The following is a 19,444-nucleotide window of genomic DNA, read 5'->3' as shown; positions in this document are numbered from 1 at the left end:
AAATCTGTCACAAGCAGCTTGTGATACGTGCTTCTAGTGATAGGGTATGTGAGGTTCAGTTGCTGTTCCTGCATAGATTGCCATCAAAAATGTCTTGTGCTACACTGTTATTACAAGCTTTTGTAAGTCAGTGTCTGGTTTATTTTTATCAGGACTTCATTTAAAAGCAACATTTGTGCTTTAGTCGGTGCAGTACCATGACTTTTGTGCATTTTAGAAAATGTGAAGATCATTACTAGCAAGTTTTGTTAAGAAGGGTAATTTTTTTATATATATATGGCATGCTAAGCCATTTCTAGAGAGAGAGAAAAATGTGTTGGTGTAGCTAGAAAAACCATCTCTGAGAAATGGAGCAATGCAACGTGTTTCTGAAGTAGTGATATCAACTTCTTCATTAAGCAAGAAAAAAAAAAACAACCCACCCCCAAAAAAAACCTGAGCAAACCAACCGCCCCCAAAAAACCAACACAGCATCATGGATAGATTGCCTTTAAAATATATTGTGATTGTGTTATCTGATGAAATTAATAAATATTTACAGGTCAAATTATGCTTTTTATAAACCAAATGGGATATAACATGAAATATATTCCTGTTGGTTTGACTGTAGCTGCTTCTGGAGCAAGAAACTGGAAAGTCATCAGAAACAGGGTTTAAATTATGATATATTAATTCAAATTGCGCTGTTGGCAGTATTCAAACATGAAGAAAATTTATAATAGAAATAGAATTTATTCTGATTTCATTATAAGCTATTTTAAATACAAAGAGAAGCTAGAAAATCCTTGAAGGACAGCAGATTGACACACACTCAGTTCCAAAAATGCTGGCTGCCAATCGGAAAGGATGAGAGACAGATTTTATTAATGTAATCCAGTAATTTCCCAGATCAGTCTTATCTTTTTATAAAATGGTAAGAAAAAAAGAAACAGAAAAGATGTGTTGGTTCATTGTGTCATCAAAAAGTGTGAAACCCTTTTTTCTGAGTTGCACTGTAGTACTGTACTAAGCTGGGAGTGTTTTATTTTAACTTGCGTTAGAATATTCTTGAGTGAAGTTCAGTTTTACAGAGTTAAACAAACCATCATTTCAGTTCTAGGCTTGAATATAATACATCTATGAAATGCTGAAGGCATCCAAATTCCAACTCTAAGTGGTTGGAATATAGCTGTGAATATTTTAACTAAGTTTTCTTTAAACTCTAGCATTTACTCCTATGACCAGGTTGGATTATTTGTCGCTAGTAAAAGCAGAAAATGCCACTTTATTTGCACTTTTTACTAGACAAAGACATAGGACAATCCTTTAGGACAAAACAAGTATAACTAAAAACTGACCTCTATATGTCACTGCCATAGAGAAGGATTCACTGCAAATGCGATGCCTCAGGCACTTTTCTTCATGGACACCAAGGAAAAGTCACAAGTGGTGATGTCTTTTTTTCATTCTGAAATGTCAAAATATAAATATAGCTTGAAATCGAGAAACACCAAACTAATTTCCTTCATTAAGCTTCTTAGTTCCTTTTTTCCCTGACCTGAAGAGCCAAGTTCTTATTGCATTGAGGTGAAACAAAGCTATAGTGGATGCTATCCCTCCGTGAGTTCTCCCTGCTGTCCTGTAGGTAGAACACCTTTTTCACACTGGAATAGTTTACAAATCCATAGGGTTGGATGTCACCATATCTGTAAGATCACATTGGCTCAGCCACTCAGAATAAATATTTGGGGGTTTGTTGCTTTTTTTTCTGAACACCTTAATTAAAAAAAAAAAAAAAAATTGTTAATACAATTATCGCTAATGTGAATTAACAACCTAAGATTTGCCACTTGATATACTATGAATGTCCAGGTAAAGCTTGGATAAATCCAGCAGTTGTTCTGCTCCCCTTTGCTGTGTAATCTGTTACAGATGATAGACCATCTATTTTTCACCCAAGGAGAATTATTAAGGTTTAATATTCAACTGGGAAGGCTCTTGAGGGAGGGAGAGAGGGATGGAGGATGCTATGCTCAGTGTACCTCATTGATAGGCATGAGGAAGTGTTGTCTTAAATTTGTGCCCTTCGTCACATTGTCTTGTTTCAGAGAGGGCAAATTAAAGATATCACCTCCTCTGGCATGTTGCCTTGTGCCAGAGATGCTGGCTTGGTCAAAAACAGTTTTGTCACACAATTTAGAAAGTAGGTAGAAGTATTACTACTAAGGTTACTTACACAATAAGAATTGGGGAAGGTCTCAGATCATTTTACATCCAAATCTAGATAGATATAATCTGTTTAATGTTTCTATTTTAAATCTGAAGTGTTAAGGTGCTAGCAAAGTTCATTTGCATACAGCTATACACGAAGAGGAATAAGTAGAGCAACCCGTGATTATTTTTTTTGATTACTAATGCTTGCAGTTGAGAAACGTTCTGTGCCTTGCTGTTCAACACATAATAGACTACTGTTGATAATGCATTTTTTATATTCGTGAATTGCTTTTAAAGGCATCTGATATCATAGCTGTCTAACTGTCATCTGTATTCATCAAGCACATGATGACTAGGTTAATCATAGTTGACCTGTGGTATTGATTTGTCATGCAGAAGTGAATATTGAATCTTTCAAGGCATCATTGCTGCTATACTGTCAATATCACAATAAACTTCTGTAATTTCCCACAGATGACATGCATAGCAGATGAGAGTTAATTTTAGTCATTTCTATATGTTTGTCTTACAGTGTTTCCTTACGTATGTTTTCTGTATATTTAGGCTTCGGATCAAACCATGCCTGCTTTGCTAGTTGCCTTAGTGATGCTATTTGTCTGAGTAAGTGATAATAGCAGGACTGGTGTAATACCTACAAAATACATCTGAAAGCTCTGCTCCCTTTGTCCTAAACAAGGTGTGATTGAGGTTGTACTCAAGTTAAGAGCGACTGTATGCCTTGAAGCAATATTAGACTCAAGAAAACTCTCATCTGAAGTTTCAATGCTGAAATCCTCTCATCTGAAATCCTGAATACCCTATGTTTCTTAGGAAAGGCCAATGGGACCTGAGGAAAGGCAAGTCTAAAAAACAAAGTGTTGTGAAGTTTGTTATAGAAGTGAAGATTAAATATGTTTTCATATGCACAGTTCATCCATATAGCATGATAATTACATGGAAATTTGCTATTTAAATATCAGAATGTAAAACAACCTAAATTTAATGCTAAATAAATATGACATTATCTATTTATTTATTATTTTTTATTTTTGGCCAGATAATGTGTCTAGGCTGTCAAGGAGTTAGTTTTAAGATGTCAAATGTGTTTTATCTTGTGAGCTTACACAGACTTAGAATAGCCATTCTTTGTAGATATAAGGATAATGTGGCTTAATTACTGTTTTTCCCTGATGAAAAGCAGTAGGACTGTTGATATTCTTCTGTTAAATATAAATGTATGGTGTAGTTTTACTACAGCATAAATTAAAATGCTCTGAGTGTTAAAAAAAATCAATCAAGTTTATTAGAAAGTACTTACAGTCATTCAGTATCATCTTATAACAAATAATTATTTTAAGCTAAATGCATTTATAAAATCTACTGATGTACAACTAAGACCAATGTGATTGAATACATATCAGCTTTCATGCTGAGAAATTCATCAGTGCAGCTGCTAAAAGGTTCATTTACTTCATGAAGGTAAATAAAGAAACTACAAATGCATAATAAAGATTAACAAGAACAATTCTCCTACTTCAGTAACTATTAATTGGATTATCGTGGTTGAGACTGGAGAACACAGAAAGGAATGGAATTTTTACCTGCTATGTAAAGAAAGACCTTGGTGGGAATCAGAGATGTACAGTATGTCCAAAATTATCTATTATTATCATGTTCAACTGGCTGAAATTTATATTAAGTTTTCATTCATAAAGTAAACCAACATGGCAACAAAAGTAGCTTAAGCTAATACTGTTACAGTGTGCTTGCTTGTTTCCTTATGACCATTATGCAAAATCACATTCTAGGAATATGAGACTAAAGGAAACATTTGAATTCCTGAGTCCAGACCTCTTACAGTAGGAGGTCCAACAGCTTGATTAAATGCATGTGGCAATTACCTGTGCAAACTGTATCGTAAACACAGTAGAGGCTTTTAAACAGCTGTTAAAATGCATTACATTTAAAAAACAAACAAACCAACCAAACCAAAACAACAATAAGAATAACAAAAAAAGACCGAACCAAATAATATATTTATTTTCATTAAGGAATTTTATCCATCAGCTTACTGATTTGAATAATATCTAAAGGCAAGTCAGTTTATATTCATCTTCCGGTTAATTTATATATGTAACACAGTTATGCTGTTCACATTATTGAAGGTCTTACATACCTGTGTCTTAAAAGTGTTGAGAAGCTGCTTAAAATAATGATACAATGAAACAATATTGATTCTTCCCTTTGTCAGATTGAGAAAATATTTCCCTTACTAAATTCTGCTGCAGAATGAGATATGTTCTTGATCAAAAGCTGGCTTCAAAGATTTAAAACATGATTCATGTCTGCTGTAGTCCATCCATGGTGTCTATCCTGTAAATACACATCAACCTGAACCTTTCCAACATTTCAGAGCTGAGGCTCTAAGCAGCTTAGCAAATCCTTCTTTGTCTGCTTTGTGCTAAAATTATCAAATTGTTTTCTTGGATTTGCTGATGAATGTAAATCCAATAAGAGTGTGTCACAGGAACCACTAAGGTGATTTCTAAACCCCCTGATTAGTACATTCTTGTGTTTCCACAACTATAGTAGCATGGCAAGGAGCATATTTTGCAGCCAGCTAAACGGATCTTGAAGTTGCTGTCAGTAAATCAGTAAGTTGCTTCAGATGGGCTTTTACTTACACACTTATGTAGGAAACAAGAACATCAGTTCTGCAGTGTGACACCTACGTGAAGGATGATGTGGTCATCATTTTCTGGCAGATGAAATTTGTCACAGAAGTTCCTTTCATGGTAGCATTTTCCCCATTTGCAAAGATCATTGAGGATTTGAAGCCATCCAAGATGTTGGCTGAGGACTGTGAATGACTGGCTAGTGCTATGAATGAATTGGAGAGGTCAAAAGGCTTGGGTGAAGAAGTCCACTTCATCTAGCCTGCACCACTATCCAATAAACAGAAAACACCAAAATTCTCAGAATCTGTGTTTGCTACTAAAAAGCTGGGAGATCAGGTCAAAAAAAAACAGAGTGCATGTAAGGGACCATGTAATTATAGACAGACATGGTCCATTTCTCATCAGAATTTGAAGTATCATGAAAGCAAAACTAAAACAAATGAGGAAATATGCACATTTTGGTTGGGTGTGGAGGGGGGAAATTTGAACCTAGCTTTTTAGACTAGTAGGGCACTTCATTATGTCTCATATCAATTTTCTTTCTTTGTGATGCTGAACTTCCTCCCATGCCAAACTCTCAAAATGATGACAAATCATTACTGGGCTGATTTATTACCTCCAGCAGAAAAAATGATAGCTCTGAGACTGCAATCCAGGGCTCACTGATCTCAGTGGAAGGATTTCCATTTATTTCAGCACTCCTTTACAACGGGTGCTATATTAATGGAAATGGTACTTAATGTAGATGGATTGCTGTTATAACACAAGTTGGGCACGCATACTTCATGTGTACTGTGTGGGAATGCAATTAACTTTTTTTTTTTTAGTAGAGCAATTTTTTCATTTTGGCTAAACTGTCTGATGATGTTAAGTAGTGGAAATGCAATAGTATCGTTTCCCCTATCACCTTTATTATTTGTACTTCTTTGCTCCATAATGCAAGATGAGTTTTCTAAGTCTGTGTTATTGCTATTTCTCTGTTAATGGAAGTAGAGTAATACTTCCAGGTGCACATCCACCATCATGCTGCTTGCATTTCACCTAAACCTTCATTCCTCAGATGTCCCAGAGCAACTTTGAAGTTGCAGTATAGCCACAGGAGCCAGACCATGTTAAAAATTAGAGAAATTTCCCTTTTGAAATCAGTACCTAGCTGATTCTCCACTGACAATGCATTAATATCATTCCATTGGACCTGGCCTCTGAGTTGAATGGTCTGCGAGGAACCCATTGCCTTTAATTCAATTTTTAAAACAGTGTTGTCTCTTTTTGTACACATTTGTACAAGGGATTCATGACAATAATGAATTTGCATCTAGGGTTATCTAGCCTTTTACTGAGTTTGGAGGTATTTGGAAAACAGACATTATCTCTACGGAAATTATCCAACTGTCAGGAAAACAAAGCTGTAGGTGCAGAGACACCTGAAGTGGTCCCGCATAGGCCAGCCCAGGCAGCATACTACCTATAGAGCAATGCTTCATGCAAACTTGGAGACTCTCCTTCTGGAAGAAGGTCAGAACTGTTGGGACTAATAATGTTGTGTAGTCCCATCCTGGTGTTTCAGCCCTCTGTTACCTCAGAAAGCAAGAGCTAACTCTCTTAATTTCCCTACCAGTACTGGAAGACACACACCAAAGGCACCTGCCATCCAAGTTCACCAAAGTGAAGTAATTGCTTAAGTGGATAATTGCACTTCCAAGAAATGTATCCTGTTTCCCAGAAAGACGACCTTCCTTCCCATTGTGAGGTGAAAGGAAATGAGGGTTATGAGCTTTCAGGAGGATTCTTCTGCACATTAAGAATCTTATGCTGAGAAAAACGTTTCATTTCCCACTTTTGGGCAATTTGACAGCTCTTTGTGTTGGGGAGCTCTCCAAGCATTGGATTGAAGAAGAGGGGCAGCATATGATCGCTGCAGTCAGTGGACATAGTTTATGCAATTGGAAATGACTGATGGTAAACTTCCCTTTTACAGCTCTGTTCCGTAATGTCATATACAGTGCCGCGTTAGGGGCGCTTTAACAGACTTTCAGTCATATGCCTGTCTTTGCATTATAGTCTTCCAAAGGAAATATATGCTTTAGCTGCCTGAACTTTCTGGGTGTTCTCTCTTACCTAATCGCTAGCATTTTTAGGCTGTCCGTCAGCTGTGCCACCTACCTTTGTATATATAACGTACATGTAACTGTTATCAAGAAAAAATTTATAATGGAACTTAAAAGTCTGTTCAAATTGTGGTTAAGTAATAAGACAGACGTATGTTGTACATCTTTAGCATCTTTGTTCTCTGGCTGTCTGGAAATGCAAATGGATTTCACAGCTGAGCCTTGTTTCTGCCAGAGCTGAAGCTGCTGTTCCAGCCGTCACTTGGCCAGCAGAGCCATCTGCCGTTAGCTCAGAACAGCAGTACGGCCCGTTCAGCCCCTGCTATTTTCTGGTTCCTTGCAAGCAGTAAGCTCAGAAGTGGCAGCAAACTTCATTGCCAGTGGAAGGATGATTTATCAAGTAGGTGCCTGTCATATTGAAATGGATGCTCGTCCAACCCTTTTTCCAAAATTCAGGAGAGCTCCGTGCGGGTGAAGGTCCTAACAGGGAGTATTAACAAAGTGACCCATCCATCAACCAGAAGTTTTGTATGTTTTATTTGCTGTTGTAATAAAATCAATGACAAATTAGTATTCATTGCTTTGGCAGGTTGGTTTTGAATGCGGACAAGGTGAACAGTGTTAAGAATCCACGTCCCTAATGTTTGCGCTCTTCTCTTTCATGGTTGCATTCTCATTGCACTATTTTTGTCTGACTGTGGCTCTTTGTTTGCCTACAGTAATTCCTTTGTTTGGCCCTATGATTTGACAACACAGTGTTATTCTCATGAATCCTGTCAGTCCTGAAAAGGTGCACTCATGTGACTGTGTGGCAGCTATTAACTGTAGGAATGCAGGAATTGCTAGAACCCAGCGAAACACTGCTCCACTTTGTCCCTAATCCTCGCTCTGACTGTGGCCAATGCAAGGGGCTTTAAAGAAAAGATAAACAGTGTGCTGGTTTTAGAGTCATAGAATCGTTTAGGTTGAAAAGACCTTTAAGATCATCAAGTCCAACTGTTAACGTAGCACTGCCAAGTCCACCACTAAACCATGTCCCTAAGCACCACCTCTACATGTCTTTTGAATACCTCCAGGGATGGTGACTCAGCCGCTTCCCTGGGCAGCCAAAGGGCAACCTTTCGCAAAGACATAGTATATAGTTTTTTAAAGCTCTTTAGGTTGTCTACTCATATCTTCTATCCCACCCTTTTTAAAAAAGAAAATAAACAAAAGAGCAGCCTGTGTCTTTCTTCTCAACCAAGACTTCTCAATATTTTGAGAGCAGGATACAGTAGATTTTGTTGCTTCCTTGTGTAGTTTTTTGTGCAGTTGAAAACGCACTGGATTTACCCTGCAAGGTTCCTACGAGCCTTGTCAAAGCTAGAGCTGAATGCATCTTTTACAGCAGAACTGTTAGAACTCTATATGATATAGTAGGAAAAGCTCGACTTACTGATCACCAGTTTATGCCCTGAAGCATGAAAGCAGGTGGAATTTCTTGATGACAATATAATAGTTCTGTGTGGTTTGTTGTCACAGTTATGCTTTTGCAAACATAAACAAATCAGAATTCATTGAAAGCATCTAATCAAGTGTTGAAAACCTGAGAGTGAGTCCACAGCTTCTTGATTGCTAATTCTTGCAAATAAAAAGTACAGTAGATAAAGATGTAAATGCTTATACTGAATCTCAAGCAGTCCTACCTTTGGTCTTAATTAGTGTGTGTAATTTTTGTGTAATTTCCTTCTCAGTAGTTTAATATAACTTTTGACTGAGGAACATCTCTTGCTACTTCTAGAAGATACTTTTTTTGTTAAAGCTAGGATAATTGCATGTAGCTTACATGTGTTTTCTAAAGACGTATTTCAGAAATTATTATCTTTGTATGACCAAGATAATGCTGTAAATGTAGATAGGTATAATGGGGGAAAATAATTATTTTTATGTGTTAAATACCACATGTAGATGTGAATCTGTGTTTTCCTGCCAATATAGTGCATATATATGTATATTTTTAAGGCTGTCTCTGCAATTAAATGGAAATAAGTGTGTTAAATCAGATTTTTCAGGATGTATAAATAGCTGAGCTAGGCTGGTTATCTTCCAGTGCTGACCCTGTGCAATCAGGGGATATTGATGGGAATAGCTACGCCCACTTCATCCTCCTGGATAATCCTCCCTGCAGTACTCCAGGGGAAAGCAAGTAAGGAGTAAACAATCCCAAGCTTTGATACCCGATGGAAAATTCCCGCCTATGGTTGTGTTTTGGAAAAAGTTCTGACCTGTCTAGCTTTGAACTCTTGATTTCTGTGGTAAAGAAGTTGGTTACAAAATCTTACTCAGTTGCAGCATTAAGTCTTCTGTCATTGTGATTTCCACTCATATAAGGGGAATACAAGCTATTTAAACACTAGTCATCTGTCTTCAACTTATTATCCTTAGGTGGCAAGCCCAGAACAGGTTTACATACATATGCACATGTATACATGTAAATATCTGCCCTACTGACTATATCCACCTTGTATATATCTGCCTTACTGACTTAAATCTAGTTGTTTTGAGGATTATTTTTTTTTTAGATTTTCACTGCTAGGAAATTCAACCCTATACATATTCCCCTTCAATTGCTAGATTGTCTTTGTATGTAAACTGATTTTTAGGGAAGTGTGTATTTCTTCACCTTACAACTATTCTCTATTTTTCATCTCACAAAGTTTAACAACTATGATGGGTTGTGGGTGGGAATTGGAAAACATATGCCTCAGCTGTTTTGGGGTTTTTTTTAGAACTATTCTGAATAGCCAGAGAGAATAACTGAATAGTTGTAATCTTTTGAAAAGATTAAAAATTCATAGGGGAATAATAACATCTCAATTTTTACTTAATTAACAGAATTCCCAAATCTGAAAAACGCCATCTTATCCTAATTAACATGTTCTTTTATAAAAGAACACTTGCTGTAAACCCTGAGGTGAAAAAGCCACAAGATGCTTGGGGGCTTTTTCATTTTTCTTTTTGTTTCTGGAGGTGAGTTCTCAGCAGATATTGAAAAAAATATCTCACATGATAAGTCTTGAAGGTGAAAATGTTATTTTTTTAAATATTGCTTCTCTCCACTTACCTCACCATGGTCAGATTTTATCACAGAGCATAGCAGGACTCCCAGAGAATTGAAGTCTGTCACTCAGATCTGGGATGTGGTTGTAAGTAGGAATCAGCATAACTGAAATGAGTGGGAGAGAAACAGGAGTGTAACCTGATGGACCAGAGGTCTCAGAGGTGATTACATCTGCCTGCTTCTCGTCTCATGGCTTTTTATAGTGATTGTAATATTTCAGGTACCTGCAATACATGAAGATGATCACCTGAGAGATAGACTCAAATATAATTGATTTATAAGTATAAATCAATTCAAATATAATAGAGGAAAAGTGAAATTAATACAGCTGTGCTTGGGGTATTTTTTGTTGTCAGCAAAGCTGCATGCACTATTGCCATTTGAGGGTAATCTGGTTTGTGCCTTTATATCATCTGGGGAAGTCCCTGAGCATTGCAGCATGATACAGTGGAGGCTCTGATTGACTTACTCTGACTGCATAATATTCAAAACAGCCATTTAAGCAAAATCTTTTAAAACAGCAACAACAATAACAGAACTGTTGCTTTGTGACCTGTCTGCAATATCTGCATGGAGAGTAGTATGCCCCAGGGAAAGTGAACTGCAGGGTTGGACATACCCCATCTTTGGGGTAGGTCCAGGTTAAATTTGCAATTTTCAAGCCAAACTGTGGTTCTCAAAAACAGTATGGTCATTGGATCAGCTGCGACCTTGCTGCCTGGGCTACCATGAGTGTGGAGCATTTCCCACTGTTTGAGGTCTTCGAATTGAATGCAGGTAATCAACTATCAACGTCAGTTGGTCGCACAGGTTTATAAGTAATGATTTGATGTAGTTTTGAAAGAGATGCTATTGTTCAAATCAATTTAGGTGTAATAAAATAATTTGGGAGTGGTATGGCAGATGCTACACTAATTTTATTAGCTGATACATAGAAATTAGAGTAAATCATAATTTCTCTTTCAAAGTTCAGGAACTGTTAATAACCTTAGCTATTGTAGGCCAGGCAGAAGTCAGGTAGTTAATCCCAAAAAATACTGATAGTACCAAGTTGCTTCTTGATTCCCAGTGGCTGTTAGTAGGCAATTCCAGGTTTCTACATATAAAAAAAAAACAACTTTGTGAACCTATTTTATGTGTAACAAGTACAACATACTAAAAGTGTAATGAAGTGCATTTTCTTAATGTAGAAGCCCAGAAAATAGTTAAAAATAAATAAATAAATAAAAAACAAAGCAAAACACAAAAAAAGGGGAAGCATAACTTCTAGAAATAAGGGGACAGAAATAAGATAGGATACACGTATCCAAAAACCGTCATATTTTTGGAGAACCTTTGAGGAACTGAACAAGGAAAATCCTTAAAAATACAGAGAGCTGCATTGCAGGAGGCATTCCCTCTGACTCTGGTGGGTGGTGGCTCTGGTAATAGGGTGGAGCTCACTCTCTAGATGGTGTCTTAGTGATGAACTGAAAATAAGTGTGCTCTGTTTTTCTGGTATAGTGTGCCTATGCCAGAAGCATAGTTACATTTTATAGGAAAGGACGATAGAAAGTTGAAATTAAATGTGCTGGTATAATCTGCATTTTGGTGCTACTTGGAATTGTCTAGGTGTATATGTTAAAATTATCGTTAATGAGTGGTAACGAGTAGACTTCCTGGTAATAAACACAATGTTCTGAATGTGCCACCTGTTTAAAATGGCATGGTTTCATGGAGATGTGGAGCAACCCTGCCATGGACATGCCTAGTATAATCGTAAAGGAAGTATTACATTAATAATGGGCATTTGTTATCTTAATTTTTAATCTATTTCTTATCTTTTTGATTCATATACTTTTCAAAGTAGATATAATAATAGCTATTTTGCTTTTTCTGTTTCAGCGAATTCGAGAACTAGAAGATAAAATAGAACTTCAAAAGAGGCAACTCAAAGAAATTGAGGAAAAGGTAAATAAGTGACTGGGCAATGCCAAAGGCTTTTTTTTTTTCCATAATATATTATTTTTCTCTGTTGCATTGACTTTAATAGTACTTAACATCATAAAATCTATTTTAAAACAAGATAAAATTTGAGTTCAAGTCATTGCAGCATGAAATGAAGCTCAGTCCATAATCTGCTCAAAATTATTTGCTATCTGGGGTTTCTGTCAAGTACAGAAAGGGATCAAGGAGTTTGGAAAGACATTGGACTAGAAGGGGGAGGATTTGTTGTGGTTTATGTGAGGAAACAACATAAAGACTCTGTTAGCTCAGACAGAATCTGTTAGCTCAGCCCTGTCCTTTGGATAACATTGCTTTGCAAAACTTGCAAGTACTTAAAACAAAGTTAATAGGTGCATGTGACAAACACTACAAACAAAAAATACATATTTTCTCCTTTTTTAGAGAAGCTCTGATTCAGGCTTAAGACAGCAAATGTATTTGGGTCACTGTGATCCCAAACAAGAGATGCCACGAGGTTCCTGGCCTGTGTGCTCAAGTGTTTCCCAGGTCTGTGCTGTTTAGGATGTTCTGCAGGGCATGGGCTGACAGTGGGGATTTCTCTAAGCCCTAGCAAAGTGTTTTAGTTATGTCGCTTTTGGTAAGCCAGTGCCTAGTTCCCAAGGCATGTCACATCACAGAATCACAGTATCATGTAATGGTTGGGTTGGAAGGGACCTCAAAGATCATCTATTTCCAACCCCCCTGCCAGGGGTATCTCCCACCAGACCAGGTTGCTCAAGGCTCCATCCAATCTGGTCTTGAACACTTCCAGGGATGGAGCATCCACAACTTCCTTAGGCAACATGTGCCAGTGTCTCACCACCCTCAGGGTGAAAAACTTCTTCCTTGTATCTAGCCTAAACATCATCTCAGGTTCATTTTCTCTGGTACATACAGAATCATAGAATGGTTTGGGTTGGAAAGGGCCTTAAAGATCATCTAGTTCCAACCCCCCTGCCATGGCAGGGTCACCTTCCACCAGACCAGGTTGCTCAAAGCCCCATCCAACCTGGCCTTGAACACTGCCAGGGAGGGGGCAGCCACAACTTCTTCGGGCAACCTGTGCCAGTGTCTCACCACCCTCACAGTAAAGTACTTCTTCCTAAAATCTAATCTAAATCTCCCCTCTTTCAGTTTAAAGCCCTTAGCCCTTTTCCTATCACTACATGTCCTTGTAAAAAGTCCCTCCCCAGCTTTCCTGTAGGCCCCTTTTACAGGCAGCTATAGGGTGTCCCTGGCACCTTCTCTTCTCCAGGCTGAACAACCCCAACTCTCTCAGCCTGTCCTCACAGGGGAGGTGCTCCAGCCCCCTCATCATCTCTATGGCCCTTCTCTGGACTCGCTTCAAGAGGTCTACATCCTTCTGATGCTCGGGGCTCCAGAGCTGAATGCAGCACTGCAGGTGGGGTCTCACCAGAGCAGAGTAGAGGGGGAGAATCGCCTCCCTCGACCTGCTGGCCAGACTTCTTTTGATGGAGCCCAGGATGCCATTGGCTTTCTGATGACTAAGATGCTACAGTTAACTCCTCAAAGCAGAGAAACCTTCAGGGATAGGTGATACCTCTACATGTTAATTATTGCAAACTTTAATGTTTATCCACCTAGTCTAAACCATAAAAATCTCTAGATGTTGCTATTGCCAAAATGTAAGCCTTTAATGCATTGCCTTTACAGTTTGCAGAGTAGGGATTGGATTAGACAGACTGCTGATTTGAAAATGGATTGCCATTATTTGTGCTGGTTCATCAGTTGAATGGATGGGGAAAAGTATTGGAAAAGAAACAGATTAATCACAAGCTTAGCAGAAAGCTGGTAATGAGTTAAAATCATTAACATTCTCTTTGCCTTAACATTACATTAGCAGAGGACCTCAAAAAAGCTTCATCATTTTCTATTAACCTTCAGCTCCTGGATTGGTGGAGGGCTTCCTTCTATCTGTAATACATTTGAATATTTTTTTCCTTGGGATTAAATCCCATTCTGAATTTGACAGCCTGAAGGAAGATTGTGTGTTCAGAGAATCAATAGTAGAATACTTCTACTTCATTGTTCTTCTGAAGGTTTAATATGCCAGTGAGTGCAGACTGACATCTACATGCCGCTGATACTGAGCACAATAATTTCCTGTGGAGAGAAGTCTTATGATTTTGAAGGAATGGCAGTATTTATAGCTCAAACTCATTGCTGGTTGTAGCTAAGGGCAATGCACAACTTACAGTTACTGTGTCATGAGTATGGTGCTTTATTTTACTTTAGGAATGGATTCAATTTTTAAGTTTTATGTAAAATTTTGTCAAATCAGAACATAAGGATGACAGTATTTTTGCCCAATGGATTATTCATCAGACTGTCCTGCTTCTAAAGGCTATACAAAAGAATAATGTAAAATCTCAGTTTCATTCTACGAGTTGAACAACTGCTGTTTAAGCATGTGGTGCTTTTCTCATGATTCTCTACCACTTAAGTTGCGTTTAGTTTGATGCCTTTGGCTTGGTAAGTCTTGGTTCAGGAAAGCTTTCAGGTGTGTAATTATAGGTGCTTACTTAACTGAGTCACAAAGCCAAGCATGATATTTCTGAAGTTACATAATCCACAGATGTTACCATTTGTAAAGCTGCCCTCAAATACTGGATTTTGTACCCTTTACCTCTTTTTATAGTAAGATTGGCATACTGTGTCTCTCTTTCAGGTCAACTCAATTAATATTGATGTAAAACTAACTGCTGTAAAGTCATTGGATTTCATATTGCATAATTTACATCTTTTTTCTTTTCTTTTTTCCTCATTTTCTTTTGATCTTATGTTATAGTTTTTGTTCCTTTTTTTGTTTTTTTCACTAGCATTCATTCTGTGGCCTTGATGACACAACTGAACCAAGACGTGTGGTTGGTATTCTTTGTATTTCTTTGTACTCAATTTTTGAATTTTGGATTTTGCCATGTTTTGAGAATTGTCTTTGTAAGACCCTGAAACCATCGGGGAGGGTATACTGTTTCTGCTTGCACAGAGAGAAAGGGTCATATATACAATCCAGCTTGGATGCCTTCAATTACCTTCCTAGATTTCTGCAGAGAGTCATTGGGTTTTCAGTGAGAAATGATTTTGCATTCTATGATACTGACTGCCCTAACTGCAGTGGGTGCTTTTCAATTCTGCAGAGCAGGTGCATTTTGTGTAGATCAGGTATTACTGTAGGATCCTGCCTTCTGTCATGCCAGATGGAGAGGTGGCAAACAGTGTTTTCTTTTCAGTTTTGTTTTCTAAAAAAGCCCAGTAAACGTCATGACACGTGCAAAAAAGGGGTTCATTTTACTTCCTCAAGATCCTTGAAGCCATGAAATAACTTAGGAAATAATAACCTAATTTCCCTTTTATGAGGCAGTGTGAAGGTTGCAATATGACTGATCCTCCATGTGCCCCTGCAACATGGAAAAGATGAAGATAAGAAACCTCCATGTCTCTCCCTTGAGACATTACCTTTCCACAGTATCCTGATCCTTTCAGCTCAATGCAAAAGATAGAGTGAATTTCTTCAGCTACAGCAGGAGCTATAGCAGCAGTGCCCACCTTTCACACAGAACAAGAGGGAAATACAATTTAGAAAAGCAGTCCTAGTCCTCCTTCCTGGAGCAATGCAAGTTGCACACTGCCTTTGAGTAAGGATGGTAACTCAACAACCTAACTGTTGTTAGTTAGGATTAAGCTTCGTTTTAAAACTATTGAATATTTACACAGTGTTTGTTGTTGCTGTTGTTTTGGTTTGCTTTGCTTTTTATAAACTGAAAATATGCAACGATTTTACCTTTACAATTTTTTCAAGTCTTTTTCTTCTTTGGAATCTGTTGTGAATTATGTTCATGGAATCTCACAGGAGACGTGGTTAATCAATCCCTTTGAAACTGCTATCAAGTACTGTATGATGAAGAAGCATGATGACAATAGTTACCCAAAAGAGCTATTAAATTTACCTTACATTAAGCTTGAAACAGTATCTTCTTCTGCCCAGATCACAAGTGCTTTTGAGAAATCAGACTTGTATTGTCACGGGCTGTTTTGAGGGTTTATTCAGCTCCCAGTACATTCAGTTATCATCTTTCTGTTAGTGCTCTTGGGAACTGGCTCTGGTCTTTCATTACTAGTGGTACTGCATATGTTTTATATTTTGCAATAAAATGATGGTAGATATAAATGGGTGGAATATAATCTAAGGGTATTATTGTTTTGTTACAAGTGCAGTAGCTTTCGTTTGCTTGTTAGATGGGTGTTGAAAATTGGTTGAAATTGAGCAATATTTTTTACAGCATTTTGAACGTTCCTTTTGAAGTTTCCTTTGTTTTGTCAAAAATTGAGCACATGCTTATAGAGATGTGTTTGAAGAAAGGAGAAACCTTGTGGTGCAGTATTCACCTTACCACAGTTTGAGTTGAATTTTCTGTTCTGTGGAGATCAAAAAGGTCAGATACTATTTGGGTTTATGTAAGTTTGAAAGAGAATGTTAAAGGAAGTCACCAAAGTATTGGTTTTGGATTTTCATCCAGATTTTTAATCCAGTCCCAGTTAGAGGTGCTAACATCTGGATGAACATACTTGTTTTTAAATACTGTGAGAAGTGTACTGGCCAAGTTTAGAGACATTTTATAAACATTCTATAAACTTAGTGAGATCACAAGCATTTTTCAAATTCCATTTAAAATATTTTGAAATACTGTTAGTTCAAAAATTTCTATGAGTTCAAGGCTTAGACCTGATCTATAGGCTTCCATGCTGATACAGCTGATAGTATTATGGGTTCCCTTTGGAAACAAAAGAGGAAAAAAATTACAAGTATAATTCTTCTCCAGATGAAATATAGTGAAAAATACATTGTGCTGCTATAACCTGCTGTTCTTCCTGTTAACAGCAACTATTGAAGTAGTTAAAAATCAAGGTTGGTGACAAGCATTTTGAGGGGATAACATAGAGATAATGGCTGTGTAGCCACATAGCCACTCAACTCTCACATTTCTAGGAGTGCACATCATGTTGTGGTGCTAGTGTGGGGAGCAATATTTCCTTTAATTCATCTTGCAAGACGTGAATCTGTCTCTGATTAATGTAACACAGCAAAGCCTATTTTAAGATACTTAACTGTAGCTGGAACATTGTTCGTTATTTCAAGGCAAAGCAGGTGATAGTAATTTTGGTTCTTGTTATTTTTAAGCTAATATAAAACTTTTAGAAAGAGATTTTGGTGTCTGAATTTAGGGCTGGATGCCAACACTTATTTCTAAATTAATGTTATCTATCTAAAGCTCAGCAGACTTTTTCTTTTTTGTTGTTGTTTTTGTTTTCTGTTTTTGTTTTGTGTACAGGCTATTAAAAGAACCTATGGAGTGAACAGCTGAGTCCACGTGCAAAAATACAGAAAATATTTATTGAGCAACTTTAAATTGGTGCATTTTTTTCATAAAACAGTTTGCATAATACTTGAAGCTGCAAATATTTCAATTTAAAATTAGAGGTTTGTTTTAAGATATAGCTTCAAGCTGGAATGATTTGATACTCAAATAAGGACCAGCACATCATAAACACTGAAAGAAATCTAAACAGAATTTACACTCTCACACCAATCAAACACTGGAAAAAATACAAGTGCAATTACTGGCTGCTATGTGAACTGTTATCTACCAAACCGTTTTCTTACAGTACTGAGATCTTTGTCTCCATACTGCATGCTTTCAACAAATGTGGTTTGCATTTCACCCAGGAAACACAGAATCTCCTTTTTAATATCTATGTAAAAAAGCTAAATGTTTGACAATAAGTTCTCTATAGTAAATAGCTGACAGGAAAAAACTGTTCAAAGTTGGAAACAAATAGATATTTACAACCCCGCACTGGTAAAATTCATATTAAATTCATAAGTTGGAAATACACAGATGGAGAAGAGATGGATTTTGGAGAAAGGCAAGATGGTAGATTAAAGTAAGAAAACTTTGAAGCGGGCAAGGACTGTGTGGGAGAAATTATTTTTTTGAATGTTTCTTGAAAATTAAGGCAATAACTTGTAAAGACAGCACTGGGAGAATGGAAGATCCCAAGGTGGCCTGAGAGGTCAGGAAAAGAGAATGCATGATGTGCTGTGCTCAGTTTTCTCTTCGAGAAGAAAGAGGGGCTTGAAGAAATGGGTGTGTAGATGAATGTGATAAGCAGAGAAATATTTGGAAATCATGGCATCCTCCCAGGTACAAAAAAAATTACATTAGCTACCAGGAAGCAAAAATGGCACAAACTCAACCAGCAGAGGTAGATAAACAGTCAAGAAATTGACGACCTGAACAGCAAGAAAAATTTGGGATGAAGCACACCCAAAGTTTGAAGTTGAAAAGATTTGTTTAAGATGGAGAATGGCTAGAAAATTCTAAAAGGTTAGGCTTTTCTTTTGAAGAGGGAAAAGCAAATAATTGTTTCAGAACTGGAAAGACAATATGAAGAAAAAGATAATTTTAATTATTTCTGGAATGTTGAGGCAAGCTGAAAATGTTAAGAGCACAATATTAAAAGGTAACTTTCTCCTCCCTCAATTTTTTTTGAAAATCATCTTTGTGTTAAAAGGGCTACGTAGAAAGCCACAGAGAAACAAGTCTGCTTCCATGGACACACTGAACTCCAACATGAACATGAAGTGGAATAAGTTGGTTATGATAATACCAGATAAATGGAAATTATGATTGAAAAAAGTAACATAAGGCAAAGAACAATCAAGGCTGCACAAAGAAAGCTGGGGAAAAGATTTGTCATAGCAACTGAATAGCTCACTGTTGAAGGTGCAGGAATCAGCCTCCAAAGAATCCAGTTTTCTCAGATAATTTTTAGTCTCTGAAGACCAGAGATGTACTCTTCACAAAGAATCACCAGACAAGATCCTTTACCTGCTGAAGGAGCTGAGGCACTCCACAGGTTTAATTCAGTCAGATGCAGCAAACTGTGGCTTGTGTGAGGGGCTGAATAACCCTGTTTCCTGGTACAAAGCACAATTTAAATTTGAAACAAGGAACATGCAGAAGTTTGGAACTCAATCCCTAAAAGAATCTATTGCTCACAATGTGTTGTTCAAAAGGAACAAGCATTTAAAGAATGTGTTTTCATATAACAGATTTTTCATGTTTTAGTTAAAGCTTTTAGCAGTGTAATGACAGAATATGGAAAAATGAAGTCTTCACTACAAAAGGAAGAGTTTTGGCATTACTCTGAAGAGAAGGACCAAAACAGGAGATAAACAGAGCTTGAGATAACAAAAGCAGGTGCTGATGAAGGAACAGAAATTGGAAAGTGTGATTCACTTGGCAAAGAAACACTTTCTTCTCATAGACATAGTTTTGCTCATCAGTGCTTTGGAA

At 37.2% G+C, this 19,444-nt stretch overlaps 1 protein-coding gene across 1 annotated transcript in view; it reads left to right on the top strand.

Moving 5' to 3' along the window:
* The window catches only part of JAKMIP1 (janus kinase and microtubule interacting protein 1), a 98,156-nt gene extending 80,707 nt beyond the window's left edge, over positions 1–17,449 (top strand). The window contains exons 20-22 of the mRNA XM_086464664.1: positions 11,964–12,029; positions 14,906–14,950; positions 17,417–17,449. Of these exons, the coding sequence (XP_086320790.1) occupies positions 11,964–12,029; positions 14,906–14,950; positions 17,417–17,449 (144 nt within the window). The remainder of the gene's footprint in view (positions 1–11,963; positions 12,030–14,905; positions 14,951–17,416) is intronic.
* Positions 17,450–19,444: the final 1,995 nt, after the last annotated feature.

The sequence above is a fragment of the Leptosomus discolor genome, chromosome 4, assembly GCF_034619465.1.
Source record: "Leptosomus discolor isolate bLepDis1 chromosome 4, bLepDis1.hap2, whole genome shotgun sequence".
Taxonomy (NCBI): domain Eukaryota; kingdom Metazoa; phylum Chordata; class Aves; order Leptosomiformes; family Leptosomidae; genus Leptosomus; species Leptosomus discolor.
This window is presented reverse-complemented; position numbering and strand designations above follow the sequence as displayed.